We start from the raw sequence: 20,825 nt of genomic DNA, 5'->3' as shown, positions 1-20,825 counted from the left end.
GCAGAGGCAGGATCCCTTGGGCCTGGCAAGGTAGCCACACCCAGACACGTACAGTTGTTGAGGAAGAGTAGTACCGCGAAGCCGAGCGTGGACGTGGCCAGGAGGATCAGGCAGACGTTACAGGGGATCATGAAATACCGCACCAGCAGGGAGACCCCGTGCTGCTGCCGGGGGTCCCGCTCCAGCGGCAGCGGAGGCATGGCCCGCTCCTTGGCTCCCACTCTTGGGGTGTGGGGGGTCCTCACGGAGTGCCCTTAGGCCTCCTGGGTGCTACACCGCTCATTCTTGGCCCCCCGGGGCAGTTGACAGCAGCTGCATTTCAAAGTTCAGCTCCAGTCACAGCTGGGGAGCAGGGGGCACTAGGCCCCCTCCGCAGCCCTTGAGGCTCATAATGGGAGGTGTGCAGGATTCTCCCGGAGTAGAAATCCCAAATTTGGGCTCGGAGGGAGGCGGAGGAGGAGCTGAGGGCCGGGAGCCACCCCTGCTGCCCACGCCGGTCAGGGCCTGGGCCGCAGGCGCCAGCAGCTCTCCGCAGGGCTCCGGCTGTGCTCGGTCTCCCGGAGCCTCTACCAGTTCCACAGCCCCGGCTCCTGCCCGCTCGGCTGCCCTGCAGAGGCGGGTCCGAGCGCGACTGGCGGCGAGGCGCAGGGCGCGGCGGGCCCCGGCTGCTCCAGCGGCTCCAGCGCCCGGCGGAGGCGGGAGCGGCGACGGCAGCGAGCAGGAGGAGCGCGCGCGCGTCCGGAGGGAGAGAATAAAGAGCCGTACGCGGAGGGCCGCGCCTCGCCTCCCGCCTCCGGGGGAGCCGCGCCCGCTGCCCGCGCCCTCGCGGGTGAGTGAGGGGCGAGGGGCGCCACGGAGGGAGGGCGGAGAGCAGCAGAGACAAAGGAAGACGCCTCCCGGGACCCCAGCGGGCGCCCGCGCGGGGAGTCGCGGCTTGCGCCGCAAGGGGGATCGCGCGGACGGGCACGGGAGGGCGTCGGCACAAAACAGAACGCAGGGACCAGGGGCGCCGGGGTAAGGCAGCGGGGTCGGGGCGGGCAGGGAGCAGAGCTGGAGAGGGCGCAGAGGTAGGGGCCGGCGCTGAGGTGGGGCGCTGGGGCCGGGGAGGGTGCAGGGACGGGCCAGGGCCGGGTGGGAGCGGAGGCTGGAACTGGAGGAGAGGCAGGTGTTGGGGCGGGGGCGAGGGGCTGCGGAGTGGGAGCGAGGAGCCGGGCGCGAGCGGGGCGGCACAGGCACGGGGTTCCCTCCCGCTCCCACCTGGCTGCGCCAGGCTGGACCGCGCTTAAGCGGCCACCCGGGGAATGTCGGAGGGTCTGTTTGCGTCCCCGCAGGGGGCTTGGCCTGCACGTTGTGGGCTGCGGTCTGCTTGTCACTGCGTGTGCGTGCCACTGTCTCTGCTCCTGCTGGCCCCATTCTGGCGGGGTGGGGGTAGGGTCTCCGGAGTATAGGTGCATACACAGGTGGAGAGGGGGCTGGGTTCAATTCGGAGGGTGGGCTTCCGCCGCCTAGGAACTGACAGCAACACCTCAAACCATCCGCGCACCCCCAACTCGAGTCCCCGCAGGGAAAGGAACATGCAAATGAGTTCTATGTAAATGAGAGTTATACAAAGAGCCGCAGGGCTCCAGGCACAGTCCGCGAGCCGGGAGCGCCCCCCAGAGGCGGTCCGGGAGCGTTGGGGCCGCGAAGTCAGCGGGCCAGGGCGCTTGGCCCACCTGGGACTCCGGTCCTCCCTACTACGTACCCAGCTGCCTCACAAACATGTCCCTGGAGTCGCCCCCCACCCCCACCCCCTGCTCACTCTCTCCTCCTCAGGTGGCCTCCGCATGCCCCCTCGCCCCAACCTTCCTCAGCTGGGACAACGGCCTGCCAGCCAGCACCCAGGTTGGCAGGTCCATCTCCTTGGACTCCTTTCCGGCTGCAGGCGCACTAGTACCAAGTCCCAGTGGGGTCAGCCTGCCCTGTCAGGGTCCCCCGTCACCCAGGGCAGAGGTCTTCAAACCACTTGGAGCCCTGAAACCTTGCAGGAAAAGCCAATACACAAAGTGGTTCCCCCCACCCCACCTGGCGATAGACCCAGAGCAGCAGTCTGTCAGGCTACCTGGAGAGGGGAGACTCTGGCCCCTGGCTGGCTTCACTCCCTCCACAAGGGAGCCTCCCACTCCTCACCTCACCTTGGCACTGCCCACCCCACACTGAGAGTGGTGGCTCCCAGGGCACCGCCCAGAACTGGGAGCACCCAGGGCAGGGTCTGACTTTTTATCTTCTCAGGGCAGGGCTTGGCCCAGAGCCCAGGACTTGGGGTGTGGTGAGCCCAGGCAGTGACACATTTCTCATTTTACTTCTCAATGCAGTCCTCCAGACTGCAGGACGAATCCCTTGGCTTCAGGAAGTGCCCAAAGACAGGGGTTAAACTGATGTGCCCACTGGACACACGTTTGCACATGAGCCCTGTTTGCTGCTGCCACTGCAGCTGTGGGACCTCATGGGTGGGCTCTGTAGGAGGAGGGCGAGGCAAAGGAATCAGAGTGTGGGAGGTCTAAGCCCAGGCATCTTGGCCGCGGTGGCCTCCCCCAGGCAGAGACCCTGGGATCTGCCAGCAAATGGGCTGGCCTTGGATGCTCACGTGGTGGTAGGGGGCTCAGGGCCTATCAGGCCTGGCCTGGGGAAAGGGGAACCAGCAGGCAGCCTGGTCCCTCCCACCCGAGTCTGAGTCTGAGCCCCCACAGGGGTTGGATGCCTTCAGAGAGACAAAGGACCATTGAGGCCCCAGACCCAGCCAGGGAGGGGAGCTCAGGCTCCCCAGGCTATTTTGGGATCATTCAGCCCTAACCAGCCCAAGCTGGCGCATGCCCCAGGAACAGAGAGTGCGCAGAGCTAGGAAGGAGCCCAGCTCCGGGCGCACGCAGAGTAACATGCTACCGCTCACATGTGTTTACACACGCTCCATGTTCCCAGCTCACACAGGATCTTGCACACTCCCCCACGTGCACACATGCTGGGCATCGCCTTCACACCTTAATGCAGGGCAGAGCTTGTCCCTTCCCACACAGCACACACTGGATGTGCCCCAGGTACTCCCCTGGCCCTGAGAAAGTGGGGAATGGAATCTAGAGAGGCTGGGAAGTCCTACCTACTGGCCACCTGCTGACCCCTTTCTTACAGAGATGACCCTCATTCACGAGGGGCTGAGATGTCACCGACCCCACCCCCCGCCCGCCCCCACCACCGCCCCGGTCAGCGAGCACACACGGGATCTCCGGGGTATCCTGCTTGGGTGTGAAGTGCATCGAGCAGCTGAGTGCTGGCTGCCAGGCGGCCCCACAGTCACAGATGTCTGGCTGCCCCTGCGGGAGTGGAGGGGCAGGGGGGCCCCCTCCCCCCGTCCTGGCCTCCTGGTATCCGTCTCAGACGACGGCCTTCCCCTCCCGCTCGGCCTCAGCAGACAATGAGCGTTTCACAAGCGGGACGTTGCTGCTGGACCCCGGCCAGCCTCCGGGAAGGAGGTGGAGTCCAGCCCAGGCCACAATCATTGATCGCTGCCTCAGGTGAGGCTGGTAGGCGCCCATGTTTGAGTCGGCCGGCTCTGTGCCCCGCCGCCAGGCACCGGGCCGGGCCCACACTTTTGCCGGTTGGCCCCCGCTGCTGGGCAGAGGGATTCAGCGAGAGCTTGGGGAACAGGCTCAGCAGGGCTGGCTCATAGGGCAGCCCCCGCTGGCAGCTAGAAGGGCAGCTGCAGGCCACTGAGCGCCCGCGCTCCTCTGCGCTTACTCAGCACTCCTCCATCTGCGCCCTGCCTCCAGCTGGTCTGAGCTCCTCCGTGGGCGGGCCGAGTGCAGGAGGTGTGTGCCCCTCAGGTAAACTCTCTGCCCTCAGGGAGGCTAGCCAGTGGCAGAGGGTGCCCTGGATTGGCGGGCCTGATATCTGTACAGAGACCGAATGATGGAGCGAGGGGTTGGCAACTCCAGACGGAGGCCACTACAAAGGTCCCAGTGAGAACAGACTCTGAGGATGCAGGAGTCCTGGAGGAGCCTGCCAGGTGGGACCGAGGGCAACCAGGGCTATGGGAAGATCCTCAGGCCCCGGCAGCTCAGCTCAGGGCCTGGACACCTGCCAAGACATAGGCTGCAGCCACCAAGAGGTGCCAGCCAAACAGAGGAGGGGACAGCAGGCACCTGGGGATGGGGTGGAGCTGACCCCTGCTCTCTGTCCCTCCCTTCCAGGACAGCTCCTCCTAATGCACCTCGGCATAACCCTGCCCACCTGCAGGAGGAAAGAGAAAGCTGGGGGAACCGGGGTGGCACCCAGGTGTGGTCAGTGCCTGGTGAGTCAGGAGACCCTCCTGAGTCCGGCACAAAGGTCCACACTGGGGGGCAGTGCCTCCAGAGGTGCTGACCTGCGTGTCAGGATGAAGGGACACCTCCTCGAAGCAGGACAGGCAGGAACAAAGGGGTAGAGAGACTAGAGAGGGCCACTAAGACCTGAGCAGATGCAGGACAGAGAGAGGTTAGGGAAGCAGCCCCTGGGGGAGAGCAAATGGGATGAGCAGCAAAGGTGGGAGGGCTGGCTCAGGGGAGGGTCCCACTCCCCCAGCCAGTGGGTTGTGGCCTGGACTCCAGGTTGCCGGCCCTCTCTCATGTACCACTCCAACCCCTCACCCAAGACAAAGGGACGACCTGCTGCTCCCTGCACCCTCGAACCCTGTTGTCCTGTCTTTCCCGTCCAGAATGTCCTTCTCCCTCTGCCTTCACTCCTCCACACACAGCTCACACCTGGCCTCCTTGGGATGCCCATCCGGAACCTCAAAGGGCCCTGTGCAGGTGACAGCAGCAGCCCCTTCCAGCGGCCCTGTGAGGATGTGCTGCTGGGCCGTGAGTGACTGCATTGATGAAGGAGCCAATAGGTGGAGTAATAAGTGGCCCTGATGAGCCTCACGGCCTCCCTGTCCAGGAAGGCAAGTGGCGCACATCCCCTCCCCACTGATGGGTCAGGGCCAGGCTACAATCTGCCTGGATGTTTGGGCTCTTATTTCTCCCCAAGGTGCTGGACCCACATCTGTGGGCAGAGGGACAGGTGTCTGCTTCTCCCAGGGCCAGCGCGGGGTGTCCCAGCGGACGCTGCTGGGGGCAGAGGCAAGGCAAGCGCAGACCAGCGGCAGACCTGCCTCTCCTGACTTGCCCTGCCTGGCTCCTTGTGTCAGACTCAGGGTCCGGTAGGCACTTGAGGGGACAAGGAGCCCAGGTGGCCCCTGCTACAGCCCTTCCATCTCCGGCTTTGAGAAACCCCGAGGCAGAGACTACAGGGCGAGGTGCCCAGACCTCTGCCAGGTATGGGTGGTGGGAGGGGGGCACCGCTGGACACTGGGGAGATGGGACCCACGTGAGGGCAGAGGGCTGGAGCCCTGTAAGGTTGCGCATGACCAGCCTGTTGGCAGAGCACCTAGAGAGTCCCCGCCCCAGGCTGAGCCCTGGGATATAAGGGTGGCAGGAAGCACAGGTCACCAGCTGGGGTTTCAGCCAGAATGGTGTGCAGACTAGTACACCTGAGGTTGCAGGCACGTGTGCATACATGCCTACAAACCTGCACACGTGCAGGCCACACAGCTGCAAACAGCTGGCTGCCCATGGGACACAGAGCTCCCCCCTCCCACGTCTCCACCACAGGGGGAGGGGAGCTGGGAGGGGCGTCTTCCCTTCCCAGGTCCAGCTGTAAGCAGCCCCTGGCAGGGGGCCTTCCTCAGGAAGTTCTCAGGGTCTGCTCTGGGGGGAGAGGCCCCTTCAAGGGGAGCTTTCCTCCCAACTGGAAGCCTTACCAGGGGCCTAGGTCACTCCCTCCCCAGCTCTGAGCCACAGCCCGGGACTGGGACAGGTCCCTTGGAGCCCCAGTGTAGCCCATGGGGGCACAGCACCCTCCTCAGATGACCTGTGTCACTGTCATCAGGTAACTGCCACTAGGGCGCTGTCTCATTTCTGAGATTCCTTTTTCTCTCTGGTGAGAGGTGGGCACCTCCAGGGACCCTGGGGTGTCAAGTGCTACTGGGGCTACTTCAGTAATTGTGCCTGCAGCTGCCAGCCCAGCCAGCCCAACCTGCGCGGAGAAGCCCCAGTTCCCCATCCCAACGGCCGGGAGGAGCTCCTTGGGCTGGCACAGCAGGACAAGAAAGGGAGCCCATTTCCCACGGACCCCCAGACCTCTAGGCAAGGGAGAGCTCGTGGGGGAGGGAGGGCAACCGGGTCCCACAGGTGAAGGCAAAGGACCGGGGTGGCGCGGCAGGGGCAGGAGAGAGGCCAGTTTTGGCAGCTGTTTTCCACTCTCCTGTGGGGGTGGCAGAGGGAGCAGGCTTTGCTCTCAGGGGTTGAGGGGGTTAACCCTTCAGGGAGGAAGCAGGGCAGCCTGGACTGCAGCGGGGGGCTGGTGAGAATGACCACTGGCTAGATCCAGAACCCTGAGTCTGGGGCCACTCCCTCCTCTGCACTCCCCCCTCCTCAGCCTGTCACGGTTCGTGGGCAGGGGGCTGTAGCCTCAGACCCAGACCAGCCGTTTCCTCCGCTGCGCCTGGGTGCTGGGTGCTGGGTGCCAGCACACACAGAGACTGCTGCGAGGGACAGCAGAGATGGAGGAAAAGGGAGGAAAGTTTCCAGAGAGCCTTTTTTCCCATTTCCAACCTGCAGGGGAGGATGGAGGTGGGGCTGTTCTCCCGGTAGGACCAGAGAGATGGGGTGGGGTCTGGAAAAAGCCAAGAGCTGTTTCCACCAGCTCAGTTCTGCCCTAAAGGAGCACTGCCTGGCCGAGCGACAGGACCCAAAACCCTTTGGTTTCAGGAGCAAAGCCCACTCCCACGCGCCCCCATCCCTAGGGGACTGCGTGGTGACGGTTGCCTGCACGGGTGGGCCCGAGTCCACTCCCCGAAGCCTTCCTACAGGAGAGCCCCAGGTGGGGAGAAGAGGGCACAGCGGGGTGGGGGTGGGGGTGGGGTCCGGGCAGATGCCCTGCCCCCCGCTGCTGGAGGGAAGGAAGAAGGCGCTGACGCCAACCTCCAGCCTGGGCCTGCCCCCTCCAGGCCGACCTGCCTGGGGGAGGGGCCAGGGAGGGCCCTGGGCGGGTCTGAAGCGAGAACCTACAGCCTAGAGGAGGGAAACCCGGACAGGAAGAAGCCACCTCCCGCCTCAGCAGGGAGGAATGTGAATGGGGGGGGGTACGGCGGGCTCAGCGGAACTGGGGGTGCAGAAGCTAAGTGCCAGACAGCAGAGGGAGCCAATCCCAGTCCCGAGGGAGCCGCCCGGAAACCTCCCCCTGGACTTCCACCTGCCCCTGCTCGGCTCTGGGGAGGGTCAGTCCCTGTGGGGGTGGGGGCGTACCGGCCGTCCACACCTGCTTGCACCAAGGCCAAGGCCGGTGGCGGGGGACCCGGGGCCTCTCCAGCGTGAGCTATAGGACTGCCCTCCAGAAGGCCCTAGACGACTGGCCTGGCAGGAGGAAGGGTGGGGGCCGGCCAGGCTAGGCCAAGTGTGGGCACCAGGACCCCTATTTCAGGGCTGGGCCGGGCTGCGCTGGACCAGCGCCAGCCTCACTCTGACCCTGTCCCTGTGCCAGGCCCAGAGAGGGCAGACAACACTTCCTTTCTCTGCTCCTGGCTCCTGGTGGGGGGAAGGGCCCCAGGCCTGCACCCCTCTCTCCAAGGGGCTTCAGGGGAGGCCCCAGGACCAGTCCTCATGAGGTGGGGGAGGGGAGGGCCGTGCCCAGACCAGGGCATAGTAACCGTAAGGCTGGAGGAGATGCCCGCTCAGCTGCCAGCCTGGGCAGGCTCGTGGTGTGTGGGCGGCTGGCACTGGAGGAGCCCAGGCTGCTTCCCTGACAAAGCAGGGGCGAGGGTCTCCTCTGGCAAGAGGCTGCTTCAGAGACCGTCTCCCTCGCCCACAGGTGGCGCAGAGGGAGGGACACATACCTGTCTCAGTTATGCTCGGAATGTGGCTCCTCGGGCGGGAGGACAGGGAGGAGGAGCTCCCAGGGGCCTGCAGGCCCTGGGGGAGACACTGAAGAAAGCCATCTGCATAGAGCAGGTGACCAGGTGTGCCACCCAGCAGCAGGTGCCCCTTCAGGAGAGCCCAGGTGGGGATGAAGTGGAGGCATCCAGGGAGGTGGACCTGGGAGGATGTGCCCCCTGACCTTGGCTGCTGTGGGCCTTTTGGGGGTTGGGGGAGGTGTCATAGAGGCAGGGGTCTTGGGGTGGTCTTGGGGCAACCTGCACAGATTGGTGGCTGTCCAGCCTTCCCTCTGGGCCCTGTGGGGCGGGGGCAGCTCTGAGGCCCCAAGGAGCAGAATGGGATCAGAGTCAGACAGGGAGAAGTCATCGTAGCTCAAGCCCTGCCCATCTGTCCCCCTTGCCAGGGTGAGGCCTTGGCTCCCTGGAGAGTCTGGGGTGGGATCCAAGGTCCTTATCTCCTACAGAAAAGGAGGCGGTCCTCCTCCCACCCCCACCCTGCTGAGGGAGGTGGGGATAGGGCTGTTCCCTTCCCCAAGCCTGGCCCTAGCTAGAGGGGACCTTGTTCCTCAGGCCTCGGAGAGCCTCAAGGGGGAGGCGCCCCCATCTAACCCAGGGCCCTGGGAGGCATCCACCCTGTCCCCAGAGCCCAGCCCTCCCAGCCCCCTGACCCCCAGCTGGGCCGTGGTTTGCTTCCAAAGAAGAGATGCATGTGTCCGGGCTCCGAACTTCCAGGGCTCTCCAGCAGCTTCCAGTGGACCCAAGCTGCTCATTCTGGGCCCCTCTGCTCCCTGGGGGCTTCCCCTCCACCCTGGCCCTACTGCAAGGCCCCAAGCCACAGTCAAGGCTACTTCTTTTCCTTCCTCTTCATGAACCCCCTTCCCCAAGACCCTCCACCTGGCAGGCCCACCCAGAAGAGTCTGGTGGCTTCAGCCTCTCCTGGGTGCTCACCCCATTGCTACAAACTGTGGGTCCCAGCCCAGCTGGAGCTAGGGTCCTAGACTGGTCACTACCCTGGGCAGCCCCTAAACACTAGGTGGCATCTCCCTCAGTCCTGGGTGGGGGCTCTCCCTGTGGGTCCTCCTCTCTGGCTGGCCCTCTGCCTGATCCAACATCCAGAGCCAGGGCCTGGCGTGGGCCGAGCAGGGTCTGGCAAGATGGCAAACCTTGTTCTGTCTGGGGCTGCCCTCCCGCCACATGCCCTCTGACCCCTCAAAAGGTCTCAGTTACTGACTCACGGACCCTCCGGCTGGACCCGCCCAGCTGTAGAGTAGATGACTTGCCTTCTCGATCTTGCAGAAACAGGGGATGTCTTGCGTCCTAACACCTCTTTTCCAGCCTCTCCTTAGCCTTCAACTCATCCCCCAACTGGGCATCACTGCCCCACGACCTGCCCCATCTCTGGGGCATCCTCCCACCTCTTCCTAGACCGCAAGCTTCTGGACCAGGGCCAGGGTCTCCAGCCCTCACCTGGTGAGAGGGTCATGCCAGGACACTGCAGCTAAGCCACTGCTGGCTGTGTATGATGTCATGGCCTGGGACTCTGGACACAGCCCCAGGAGCAACCGACCAAAGGCTGAGCAATATGCTGCAGGCTCCCCTTCAGCTGCTGACCTGCCCCCCACCCAGTCCGACCCTGGCCAGGTAAGTCCACTGTCCAGGACCCCACAAAAACCAAGCCAGCATCCCAGCTGTAAGTTGGGTAGAAGATGGAACTCCCTGCTGGCCGAAGAGCAAATGAGAGGGACAGGGTCACCTCCCAGGACAGGAAGTCAGGGACCCTTCCCACCACCCTGGGAGGAAGCCTTCTCTCTGCCCCACCCCCCACCCCCCAGACATCCCTTCCCAGGCAGCCATGAGGGGACAGACAGGATGTGGGGGCGACGGCAGTTCCTGCGTCCTCCCTGCTGCATTCCCCAGCCGAGGAGCTCGGCCCCCAGCTGGGATTCTCTTGGGGCGAGGGGGCTGGGTGAGCCCTGGTCATGTGGTTCCCGCGTACCTCTCAGACGCTGGGGTGGGGGAAGGGCGTGCTTGGGCCATTTGAAATAGGGGGACGGGTTCTTCATCTCTATGAGGGGATCCCACAGCCACTCACGCTGCTAGAAGCATCCCACTCCACATAATTGCCCCTTCGGGTGGGGTAGTACTCCCGCCCCTGGGGGCCCCCGCACATCCTCATGTCCCACCCCAAGGGGTTTGCTCAACATCTGGGCCCCGTCTAGACAGATGTTTGGGATTCTGCAGAACACAAACAACTGGTGTTCATTCACCTGGTCTCCGTCTCTCGCCCAGAAAAGGGGACTCCAGGAGGGGGTGTGCCGAGCTGGGAAGCGGGGGAAGAAAAGGAGGCTTGTCCCTTTGCAGGGCTCGGATTGTTTGGCTCCAAGATGCAAGAGGGTGGCATCTCAGGGGAAGTCCTGCTTCTGTCAGAGACTGGACCTGAGACAGCCAGGAAGCCAGGGGGCCAGGACACGGCAAGGAGGTGGGACCACAAGACACCATGTGCTCTAGCCTACGACAGCGGGTCCCTTGCACACCTCAGTCCCCCGCTGCCCCGCGCTAGCCCTCACAGACCTTCTACACAGTGCTCCACCTCCTCCAGGTTCCGCAGGGTGATGCGCATGAGGCTGGAGTTGAGCATCAGCTCGTTCTTGTGGGCCGGCCACAGGTACGGTGGTGCAGGGTTCACAAAGAAGATCCTGGTGTCCCCAGTGGACACCTGGTTGTCACAGATGAGCGGGTCTCCGAAGCCACCAATCACCACCTTGTTGCCTCCATCCAGCAGGCTCTCCTGAGTCACTATATCTTTGCCCTTCAAGTACCGCCAGACCCGCACCTGGAGTGGACATGGGGGGTGGGGGGCACAGGTGTCAGTGATCCTCCTCCCACAGGGGAAAAGAAAGGGGGCCACAGAGGCAAAGAGCAAGCTGGCCCTTGGGCTTTTTCCTTTCTTCCCACCTCATGTGCTCAGGCCAGATGTCCATAGCAGACCGGAACCCTGGGCAGAGGTGTGAAGGTCTTTGGGTCAGCCCCCCAGGAGGAAGCTTCAGGGATGGATGCGGCCGCCCGTGTGTGTCACACACTCAGACACATGGCCTGTAAACACATCTTCTCCCTCCAGAAGCAGCCCCCCCAACCCCCAGGTCTAAGGGACCGCAGTCACCTAGATTCCAATAATGTCCACCTCTGTTCAGGCTGGACATGGGAAGGGGACCCAGCTGGCCTGGGGTGCCTGTCTTCCCAACCTATGCTCCCAGTCGACCCACCCAGTCCTCTCGGCCCACCCCTGGGCAGAGCCGGGAGCCGCTAACATGACTGTGGTTTTCAGGGTGAGGGGCTCTGAGCTCAGAGCTCTGGGCTGGCTTGGGTCCCTACAGCCCTGTGGGTGGGCTAAGACAACCTCCCCGCCCCCGCCCCAGCCTCTTTCAGTGAATGCGGTGCAGTCAGGGCAGCCTGTGAACCACAAATCAAGTTTGGGCAGCACAGGGCAGCCCCACCCTCCACACTCGGCTCTTGGAGCCCTGAGGGTACCCACTCTGACAAACCAGGCCCTGGGACGCGCCCACAGCCTAGTGAGGGTGGGGAGCAGGACCTACAGACAGAAGGGCTGCCCTAAAGGAATGGGTCTGCGGGGGCATGCACCCATGCATGCTGTCCATAAAAAGACCCCTCTTTCCTTAGGAGCACTGGGGGCCAGGACTTTTGGAATGGGCAATGAAGGACAATGGTGGCCTGTCCACCTGCCTGGCCCCAGCGGGGCGTCTCGGGTCTTCAGAATCCACAGGGACTCCCTCCACCCTTCGGTGGCCCAGGAGAGGCTGGGGAGGGGGTAGCTTTGGCTCACTCTCTCAGCCACCCCTAGACTTAACATAGGCTCTAGAAGGACGGTAACCAGCAGGGGAGGGCAGGGTGGCTTTCATCGCCTCCCCCAACTCCAGCCACACCCAGGAGCAGCGGGGAGGAAGTCGGGAAAATCCTGCAGGGACTTGGCAAAGTGCCCTGGCAGTGGTGGAGGGGAGGGGGCCCGGCGGGGGAGCCCAGCTATAGCCTGCACAGGCCAGTCTGAAAGAAGCTGCCACCCCTCCCCATCTCCATGGAGGAGGAATGGTCTGATTTTGGGGTGGGGAGGTGGTTTTAGGGGCTTGAGTGAGGCTGGGTCCCTTGAGTCCTCCCTAGGAACAGATGTAGGACAAAAAACCACCGTGTATATTCCAGGGGGCTCCCAGATCCAGCTGAAGGAGAGGTGAGGTAAGCCCCCCCACCCCCCCGCGGCCAGGGGCGATCCTGTTCTCCCAAAAGCGGAATGGGGCACCTGCCCCTTGGCCCCCTCCCTGGAGGCTCAGCAACGGCCCCGCCCACTTCTCTGCACACACCCCCACCCCCAGTCACTGCAGCATTTGCCCCACCAGGACCCTTGCGGCTGGGAGATTAGATGTGACCCCTCCTCTCTCTCCTGACCACCCCTTCTCGCCTCTGGGGAGGGGGCACAGCACTGACAACAGGCCAACCCCCCACTTCCAGCCCAAGCAGAAAGCGTTACCTCCCCACGTCCCTATTCTTTTTCTTGGGCTGGTGGGGAAGGGGGTGCGGCAGTCGTGCATTCTCCCTGGATGGAGGCGCACTTGTTTCCAATAAGGGCTTGGGCTTAGGGTGAAGGGGCAGACGGTGAAGGGGCCTCCGGAGCTCGGGCACCGCGAGGTGGGACTGCAGCGGCACCGCAAGAACTTTCCCAGACCTGGCGCCCCACCCGGGGGTCGGCTGTCGCCAAGGGAGCGGGAGCGAGCGCTGCGGAGCGTCTGGGGCTCGTTCCCACGGCCTGGGGCGGGGGGTCTCAGCGGGGCGGCCGGCTTCGCGAGGGGAGGGCCTCCGGAATAGGGGGCAGGGGTCGCGGGGGAGAGGCCCCCAACTCAGGCTTCCAGGAGAATGCGAAGGGGGCTCAGGATCCCAGGGGTCCCGCGGGGGCCCACCTTGCACGAGTACGTGTGCTGCACCGGGTCCACGTTGAGGATCTCCTCCACGGTGCCGGTGAGCACCACGTTCGCCTCCTCCTCCCGCCGCTCCAGCGCGCGCTCGGGGCACGTCCCGTCGGCGCTGGGCAGGGCGCGCGCGGCCACGACCAGGAGCAGCAGCAGCAGCAGCGGCTGCAGCGGGGCCGAGCCGGACGGCCGCAGGCTGGCCATGGCGCTGGCGGAGGACGGCGGAAGGCGGCCGGAGCGAGCGCACGGGCCGGACCGCGCCGCAGACGGGACTGGACTGGACGGGACGCAGCTCCTGGGAGGCGGCGGGAGCGCGGGCAGCGCGGGGGCGGGCCGGGGGCGGGCCCGGGGCAGCACCACCCCCTTCCCGCCCCCCCCGCCCCGTCTGCGCCCGCCCCCGGCCCTCCCGGCGCCCAGCGACCCGCGCCGGCTGCGAACAAAGCGCCGGGACAGCGGCGCCGGGTGGAGGCCGGGCTGCGGAAGGGAGGGGGCCGGTCTGCGTCGGGCCAAGGTGGGTGGTGGGACTGGCCGGGGCGAAGGTGGGCCGGGCGGGGCGGGGGCGGGGGCGGGCCGGAGGGTGATCTCCTTGCTGCGACGCACCCCCACGGACGCCCCTGCCCCGCCCGCGCGGACGTTCTCCACCCCCACTCCCCCGCCAGGAAATGCGGCTGAAATCGGGTTAATGCATAATCTGGAGGCGACGTGACGGGACTTCCAAGGGGCTCCAGGCTGCGCCGGGGCTGGGGCGGCGAGGACTCCCCGGCTGCGGGGAGGGGCTGCCAGATCCGGGGCCCCACCGCCTCTTGAGCCCTGCAGGGCAGTGCCCCGCCCCCAGCAGGAGGGACTGACTGGGGACCCCAGCCCCTCGTTGGAACTGGGGACGGAAGCTCGGCCGGCCCGGGACCCCCTTCCTGCTGGGACCAATGCGGGCCGGGGGCTGCAGCGATTGGTCACAGGGAGTAGAGGCCCGCCCACCTCCCCCTCCCGGTAAGCTCCGGCCCCTCTGCAGGGAGACGGGCTCCCTCTGCCGCCACGAGGCTGCAATCGCGTGTCAGCAGTGGACGGCCGGCCACGCCCCCTCGCCCGCTCCCGGAGCTCCGCTAGGTACCGAAGGTAAGCCGAGAAGGGTATATGCTGAGATCCAGACCCGCTAACTTAGAGCATGACCTAGATGAAGGTGGTGGGGGGCGGGGGGCGGGGAGAGGAGATCCCTTCTGTCTCTCTAGGACTGGGTCCGCCGCGCACACCCTCACGCAAGCCGGCCGTGGATCTCGGAGCCAGAGGCAACGGAGGATGAGCAGCGGAAGAGACCCCTCTGGAGGAGGACGCTACTCCGCCCAGACCCTGGTGGAGGGATTCAAAAGAGGAGGGTGGCGCTGAGGGTGTGTGCTCACACTAAGTTACGGTATGACACAGAGGTGGGGGTGGAGGTGCAGGAAGTGAGGCTGGAGCCAGGAGCACCCCCGCCGATGCACCCTCACCTGCATATCTACACATATATCTGTCACAGGCAGGTCTGCTCCCCCTCCCCCACTCAGCTGTGGACCCCCACAGACCAGGAAGGAGGCTTCTGGGTCTTCAGCCAAATGCCCTGAAGAGCCCGAAAGCAGAGGTCCTCAGAGCCATGCCCAGAGAGGTCCACGTCCTGTGCTCCTGCCTCCCCCATGTCCAGGGCTGACTCAGCCTGGCTCCTGTGGGGCTCACGGGGGAGGCTGGCTTCCCTCACAGCTCACCCAGACAGGCCACAGGGGCTCATGCCCCCACTGCTTCCAGGGGCACTCACCTGGCCAGGCCTTCTCCTCCCTGTGCTATCTGCTGACCCAGATGTGGGGCTGCAGAGCTGACCACGGCACAGCAGGAAGACAAGGATGGGCTCTAGCGGCTGTGCCTCTTTTTATTTCTCTAGAAGGTAATTTCCCAAAGATGTGGGGACACATCTTCGATTTCTCTGGTGTGTGTGGGGCACCATTTTGATCCCACAAGGCTTGTCCCTTAACTTGGCAACTCTAGTCTGGTGACCACCCAGCAACCTCTGGGTCCCCTCATCCCACTCCCTCCTCCATCTCACCTCCTGTCTCACCAAAATGGGTGCAGAATGGAGGACTGACACCGAGATGGTGCTGGCCAGAGAAGAATGGACGCTTTGTTACACTCAATTTTGCCACAGCTTTATTACTAGCACTCGGTGAGGTGCTCCCCTGGCCCTGTCCCGCCCCCCCGCAGGCGCAGATTCATATACACGGTGCACATAGGCTTGAGGTCATACTCCCCCAGCTGGTGCTCATCCTCCATGGGCTTCCCCTCGAAAGTCAGCCAGAACTGGTCAGCTTGCACGCCCTCCTGCTGACACACCTGCTGCTTGAGCTCAGCCACTGTCTGCGTCAGCCAGACCTCATAGGCGTTGCTGCGACCCTTGTCGTTCCTCACCAGGATGCTCAGTGGGTCTCTGAAGCTTTGCACCATCAACAGGACTGTGCTGCCTGGGCCCAGGCCCTGGTTGACCAGGGGCACCCCATCCTGAAGCACATTGCCGGCTGGGTGAGCCAGACGCTGCTGGAAGGCGGGCACACCGATCTCCCGGGCGATCTGCTGCTTCAGGTCCGATGCCATCATGCAGTCCCTCAAGGGCACCAGGATCTCCTTGCCTCCCAGCATCTTCACCTTCAGTTCCCTACCCTGTGGGCGTCACACAGGCTCAGAGACCCTGTCACCAGTCCCAGGGCCACCACATAGTGGGGCAAAAGCTCCTAGAGCCCAGGAGTGCTGCTCCCTCCTCCCTACCCTCCCCACCCTCCAGGAGGGGGACCCCGGGCACTGGAGAGGGCAAGGGGGCATTTCTAGAATGGCCACCACCCACAACCATCATGTCACCTCCCTTCACCAGCTAAGATGCCTCCCTGTGCCGACCCCAAGGGATCTCAGCCCTCTGAGGACACAGACCCTGACGTCAGGAGGAGCCCCATCCCTCCCCTCATGCTTAGGAACCTGGCGGGCCCTGAGCAGCTCTGTCTGCCTGGTACACATAGGTGTTCTGCCCCTGGGAGAGGCCACCTGCCCCACCTGTCAAACCCCCCTCACCATGGCCGTGGGCTTTGGCGACAGGTCCTCTGTGAGCTCTGCTTCGCTGCCTCTGTGCGCTCTGCGTCGCTGCCGCTCAGCTCGCCGCTGCTCTTCAGCCGTGGCGGCTCAGCCCTTTAAAAAGCCTGAGCAGCCGCGTCAGAGGGCGGAGTCCAGGAGCCAACCACCGCGGGAGCCGAAATCGAAATCGGCTTCAGTTTCGGTTTCCTTTTCCCAAGGCAGGCTCCGGAGTGCATGGCAGGAAAAAACAAATAGCAATGACAGGACATTGAGGAAGGGGGTACAGAGTCTCTCCAGCTGCCAGCCAGGCACACGACAGCATCCCCGCCTCCAGAGGTACGTGTTCAGAAACCCCCGGCACGCCCAGTGCCTCACATCCTTTTCACGATGCACAAATAGCATCATAATACCGAGAGCTAACAATTGGCAACTTTCACTTTCCATTTACCAGTTTGCAAAATTAGGAACCTTGGAAATCATTGCCGGGGTTAATTCAGAAATAGCAAAACATAGTGACAGTCCAACCAAGCCAGAGATAACAACCATTGGTTTATGACAATATTTATTCAGGTTTTTTATTCAGATTTTTTAAATGAAAGAGATGTGTCTTTTATTTTCCATGAAAATGAACTCACGAATACTATTGGCAAGGTAAAAAAACTATCTACAAAATGGGAGAAAATATTTGCAAGTCATGTGTCAGTTAAGGGCCTAGTATCCATAATACATAAGGAACGTTTACAACTCAACAACAAAAAGATAAACAACTCATTTAAAAGTTGGGCAAAAGACTTCACAGACAGTTTAAAATAGAAAATACGTAAATGGCCAACAACCACATGAAAAGATGCTCAACATCACTGGCCATCAAGGAAATGCACATCAAAACCACAGCGAGATACCATGTCACACCCACTAGCATGACAATAATAATAACAACGATTAAAAAGAGAACAGTAACAAGTGCTGGTGAAGGTGTGGAGACATTGGAATCCTCATACATTGCTGATGGGAATGAGAAGTGGTGCAGCCACTGTGGAAAACAGTCTAGTCAATCCTCAAAATGTTAAACAGAATTTTCATGTGATTCAGCAATTGCATTTCTGGGCACAGGCCCTAGAGACCCGAAGACAGGTGTTCAAACAAATGCTTGCACAGAAATGTTAACAGCAACTCCGTTCACAGTAGAGGAGTCATAGAAATGGGGTGGGGGGAGGAACCAAATCCATCAGCAGGTGGAGGCCTCACCAAAGTATGGCCCATCCTGGAGTTCCCGTCGTGGTGCAGTGGTTAACGAATCCGACTAGGAACCATGAGGTTGCGGGTTCGGTCCCTGCCCTTGCTCAGTGGGTTAACGATCCAGCGTTGCTGTGAGCTGTGGTGTAGGTTGCAAACGTGGCTCGGATCCTGTGTTGCTGTGGCTCTGGCCTAGGCCGGTCGACTAGCCTGGGAACCTCCATGTGCCGCGAGAGCGGCCAGAGAAATGGCAAAAAGACAAAAAAAAAAAAAAACCAAAAAAACAAAAACAAAGTATGGCCCATCCTTAGGGTGGAACACTCTTCAGCCATAAAAACGAGTGAAGCACTGCCACAGGCTACACTGTGAGGGAACCTTGAAAATATGGTGCTCAGTGAAAGAAGATAGACACAGAAGGTCACATATTGTGTGACTCTGTGGAATGGCCACACGCGGCCAGTCCATGGAGACTCAAAGTTGTCCGGTGGTAGCCAGGGGCTGGGGGAGGGGGGAAGAGTGGCAGCGAAGGACACAGGTCTCCTTTGGGATGGTGAAATGTTTCAGAACTGCATCAAGTGACGGCTGTGCCACACTGTAAATATGCTAAAGGCCACTGAATTACATACTTTAAAGCGGTTAAGTTTATGTTGCATGGAATTCCCGCTGTGGTGCAATGGGATCGACGGTCTTGGGAGCGCTGTGACATGGGTTCCATCCCTGGCCCAGCACGGTGGGTTAAGGACTCGGCGTTGCTCTGAGCTATGGTGTAGGTTGCAGATGCCTCTCGGATCCTGTGTGGCTGTGGCTGTGGTGTAGGCCGGCAGCTGTAGCTCTGATTCGACCCCTAGCCTGGGACGTGAGTGCAGCCCTAAAAAACAAACAAACAAACAAACAAAAACAAAAAAAAAACACCCTCCTAACTACTGTCACCGTTTTGTAACCTGCTTCATTCTTAGATGTGTTTAAACATCTTTCCATAGTAATAGATACTTTTATGCAAGTTGTTTTAGTGTCTGCGTATGTTCCCCACAGCATCAGGAGTCTACTGGAGAATAGGATGCAATCAGGAGTTCCCCTGTGGTTCAGTGTGTTAAGGATTCGGTGTTGTCACTGCAGTGGCCTGGGAACTTCCACATGCTGCAGGCGTGGCCAGAAAAAGAGCAAAGAATAGAGTGTAATTAATTAACCCATCCCATATTGTTGAATATTTAGGTTGTTCTCAAATTTTCACTATTACAAACTGCACATTATAGGCATATGTTTGCTAAAAATAAATAGATAATTAATTTTTAAAATAAATAGCTTTAAGTGAACTCAGTCAGACAATGAGACACCAACATCAAATGCTTTCACTGACATGTGGAATCTGAAAAAAGGACAGAATGTACTTCTTTGCAGAACAGATACGGACTCACAGACTTTGAAAAACTTATGGTTTCCAAAGGAGACAGTTTGAGGGGTGGGGGGATGCGCTGGGGGTGTGGGATGGAAATCCTATAAAATTGGATTGTGATGATCATTGTACAACTATAAATGTAATAAATTCATTGAGAAACAAACAAACTAAAATAAAGTAAAAATAATTTTAAAAACATTTTTGTCTTTTATTCTTTTCCCTTTAAAAATAATTTTAAAGAAAAAAAAAGTAAATAAACTTTTAAAAAGAAAGTAATGAGTTCTGGTGGCCTAGTGGTTAAAGGATCCAGTGCTGTTGCGGCTGTGGCTTGGGTCACTGCTGTGGCGTGGGTTCCATCCCTGGCCCTCAAACTTTTGCATGCTGCAGGTGCAGCCAAGAAATAAATAAATAAATAAATGGAAAATACAAAGTATTTTGAATATAAATTGATCATTCCACCTCCCCTTCCCCCAAATGATCTCATAGGGTACCAAAGTTGCTAACATGCCAAAAACAGTTGAAAAAATTGGTTCTTCATATGATTGAAAATTTTTTCTTGACACACTCCTTGCATAAATATTAGTATTATAAAAAGAAAACTGCAAATATAACAAAAGAATAAGAATGTGAAAACCCTTCAATCTCCTTCAGCTGACCATTATTAAACATGGCACAAAGATAAAGAAATTAAAAAATTAAAACAGTTACAAAGAAGTTTAAAAATAAAAACATAAGGAGTTCTCTTATGGTGCAGGAGGTTAAGGATGCAGTGTTGTTGCTGCAGCAGTGTGACTTGCTGGCATGGCATGGGATCAATCCCTGGGCTGGAAATTTCCACATGCTACAGGTGCAGCCAAAAAAAAAAAAAAGCTATTCTGATTTTATGTGGCTTATAGAAGATCCCAATTATCTAAAATATAGACATAAAGGAAATTTGAAAGTAAAAGGATGGAAAGAAACGAATCACATAAATATTAACTAAAAGGAAGCAGATATGGCCATATTAACAATTTTATTAATAGATTACCAAAGAAATCTTACAGGTAAATCACTATTTGATATAGAAGTTTGCATAACAATAAAAGGTTGAGTTCATTGGTAAAATAAAATTATTTCAAACTTGTATGCAAAAAAAAAAAAATAAAAATAAAAAATAGGAGTTCCCATCGTGGCTTAGTGGTTAACGAATCCGACTAGGAACCATGAGGTTGCAGGTTCGATCCATGGCCTCGCTCAGTGGGTTAAGGATCTGGCGTTGCCGTGAGCTGTGGTGTAGGTCGGTGGCTACAGCTCCAATTAGACCCCTAGCCTGGGAACCTCCATATGCCATGGGTGCCCTAGAAAAGACAAAAAACGAAAACAAAGAGCAAACTTGTATGCATCTAATAACATGACCACAAAATATATAAGTTCTGGTTACAAACCTTAATATTCTGTTTATGAAATTAAAATAGCCACTTATAAAGGGGCCTTTGATTAATATTTGGCTTCATTTACAAACTAACCTAAAATTCCTTAAACCTTTAAAACAGTATCTATAAGGTTTAATACATTTTATTTTTAAGCCCTTTATCTAACAGCAGGAACAACAACAAAAAACCTTCCCAAGAATGTCCACAGTCCTCACTACTTATACCTGTGCACCTGGTCTAGGACGCAGTCACCTCTCACCTGGGCTACTGCAGGTGCACCCCGGTGGTCCTGCTTCTATCCTGCCTCCCGTAGTCTGTTACTGACCCAGTAGCCAGTGTGAGCTACACAAAACCTTCCTTCCATGGCTTCCCATCCCCCTCAGGGTGACAGGAAGAGCTAAAGTGTGCTCTGGCCACTCTGCTTGCCCTCTCCTCTCCTGTCTACCTCCCCCAACCAAGTGCTTGGCTCCAACGCTGGCCTCCTTGCCATGGCAAAGAGCTTCTGCAAAAATCCAGGCCAAAGGTGGTCATGGCTGGCAGCCAGTGGTAGGAGAAAAAGTGGTCAGAAGTGGGTGTCTGGGAGTTCCTGTCATGGCACAGTGGCAACAAATTCGACTAGGAACCATGAGGTTGCTGTTTCCATCCCTGGCCTCGCTCAATGGGTTAAGGATCTGGCGTTGCCATGAGCTGTGGTGTAGGTCGCAGACACAGCTCAGATCTGGCATTGCTGTGGCTCTGGCATAGGC

The 20,825-nt window shown here is 59.7% G+C and overlaps 3 protein-coding genes across 23 annotated transcripts in view; 1 reads left to right on the top strand and 2 right to left on the bottom strand.

Moving 5' to 3' along the window:
- The window catches only part of AGRN (agrin), a 32,230-nt gene extending 18,999 nt beyond the window's left edge, over positions 1-13,231 (bottom strand). For 9 of the 17 annotated variants that reach the window (XR_014806905.1, XM_021095178.2, XM_084962465.1 and 6 more), the window contains exons 1-2: positions 12,949-13,231; positions 10,556-10,817 (exon numbers count right to left, since the gene is read on the bottom strand). Coding sequence is in view for 16 of the 17 variants with exons in the window: in XM_021095178.2 (XP_020950837.1) it covers positions 10,556-10,817; positions 12,949-13,161 (475 nt within the window). In the remaining variant the exon portion in view is untranslated. Of the gene's footprint in view, positions 1-52; positions 754-10,555; positions 10,818-12,948 lie in introns of those variants that run through there. The other 8 variants (XM_084962471.1, XM_084962472.1, XM_084962473.1 and 5 more) reach the window with 1 other exon arrangement.
- LOC110261384 (uncharacterized) lies at positions 392-18,863 on the top strand. Of its 5 annotated transcripts, XR_014806906.1 has the most exons (8): positions 392-829; positions 9,410-9,625; positions 10,346-10,463; positions 12,197-12,224; positions 13,967-14,070; positions 14,184-14,362; positions 16,258-16,371; positions 18,304-18,863. XR_014806906.1 is itself a non-coding variant. In XM_084962480.1 (5 exons), exons 1-4 carry the CDS (start codon positions 392-394, stop codon positions 12,226-12,228), a joined length of 804 nt encoding a protein of 267 aa, XP_084818606.1. In that variant the 3' UTR covers position 12,229; positions 12,631-12,713. The 5 variants fall into 5 exon arrangements, 2 of the variants coding, with proteins under 2 accessions (XP_084818606.1, XP_084818605.1); XR_014806907.1 differs by lacking the exon at positions 18,304-18,863 and having other exon boundaries at positions 14,184-14,339; XM_084962480.1 differs by lacking the exons at positions 13,967-14,070; positions 14,184-14,362; positions 16,258-16,371; positions 18,304-18,863 and adding an exon at positions 12,631-12,713 and having other exon boundaries at positions 12,197-12,229.
- On the bottom strand, positions 15,104-16,114 carry ISG15 (ISG15 ubiquitin like modifier). The gene is made up of 2 exons (NM_001128469.3): positions 16,036-16,114; positions 15,104-15,633 (listed from the first exon to the last, which is right to left on the bottom strand). Exons 1-2 carry the CDS (start codon positions 16,036-16,038, stop codon positions 15,133-15,135), a joined length of 504 nt encoding a protein of 167 aa, NP_001121941.2. The 5' UTR covers positions 16,039-16,114; the 3' UTR covers positions 15,104-15,132.
- Positions 18,864-20,825: the final 1,962 nt, after the last annotated feature.

The sequence above is a fragment of the Sus scrofa genome, chromosome 6 (assembly GCF_054392235.1).
Source record: "Sus scrofa isolate SSC_HxYL_T2T_F1_AM1 chromosome 6, Sscrofa_HxYL_maternal_Yorkshire_Landrace_v2.0, whole genome shotgun sequence".
Classification (NCBI taxonomy): Eukaryota; Metazoa; Chordata; class Mammalia; order Artiodactyla; family Suidae; genus Sus; species Sus scrofa.
This window is presented reverse-complemented; position numbering and strand designations above follow the sequence as displayed.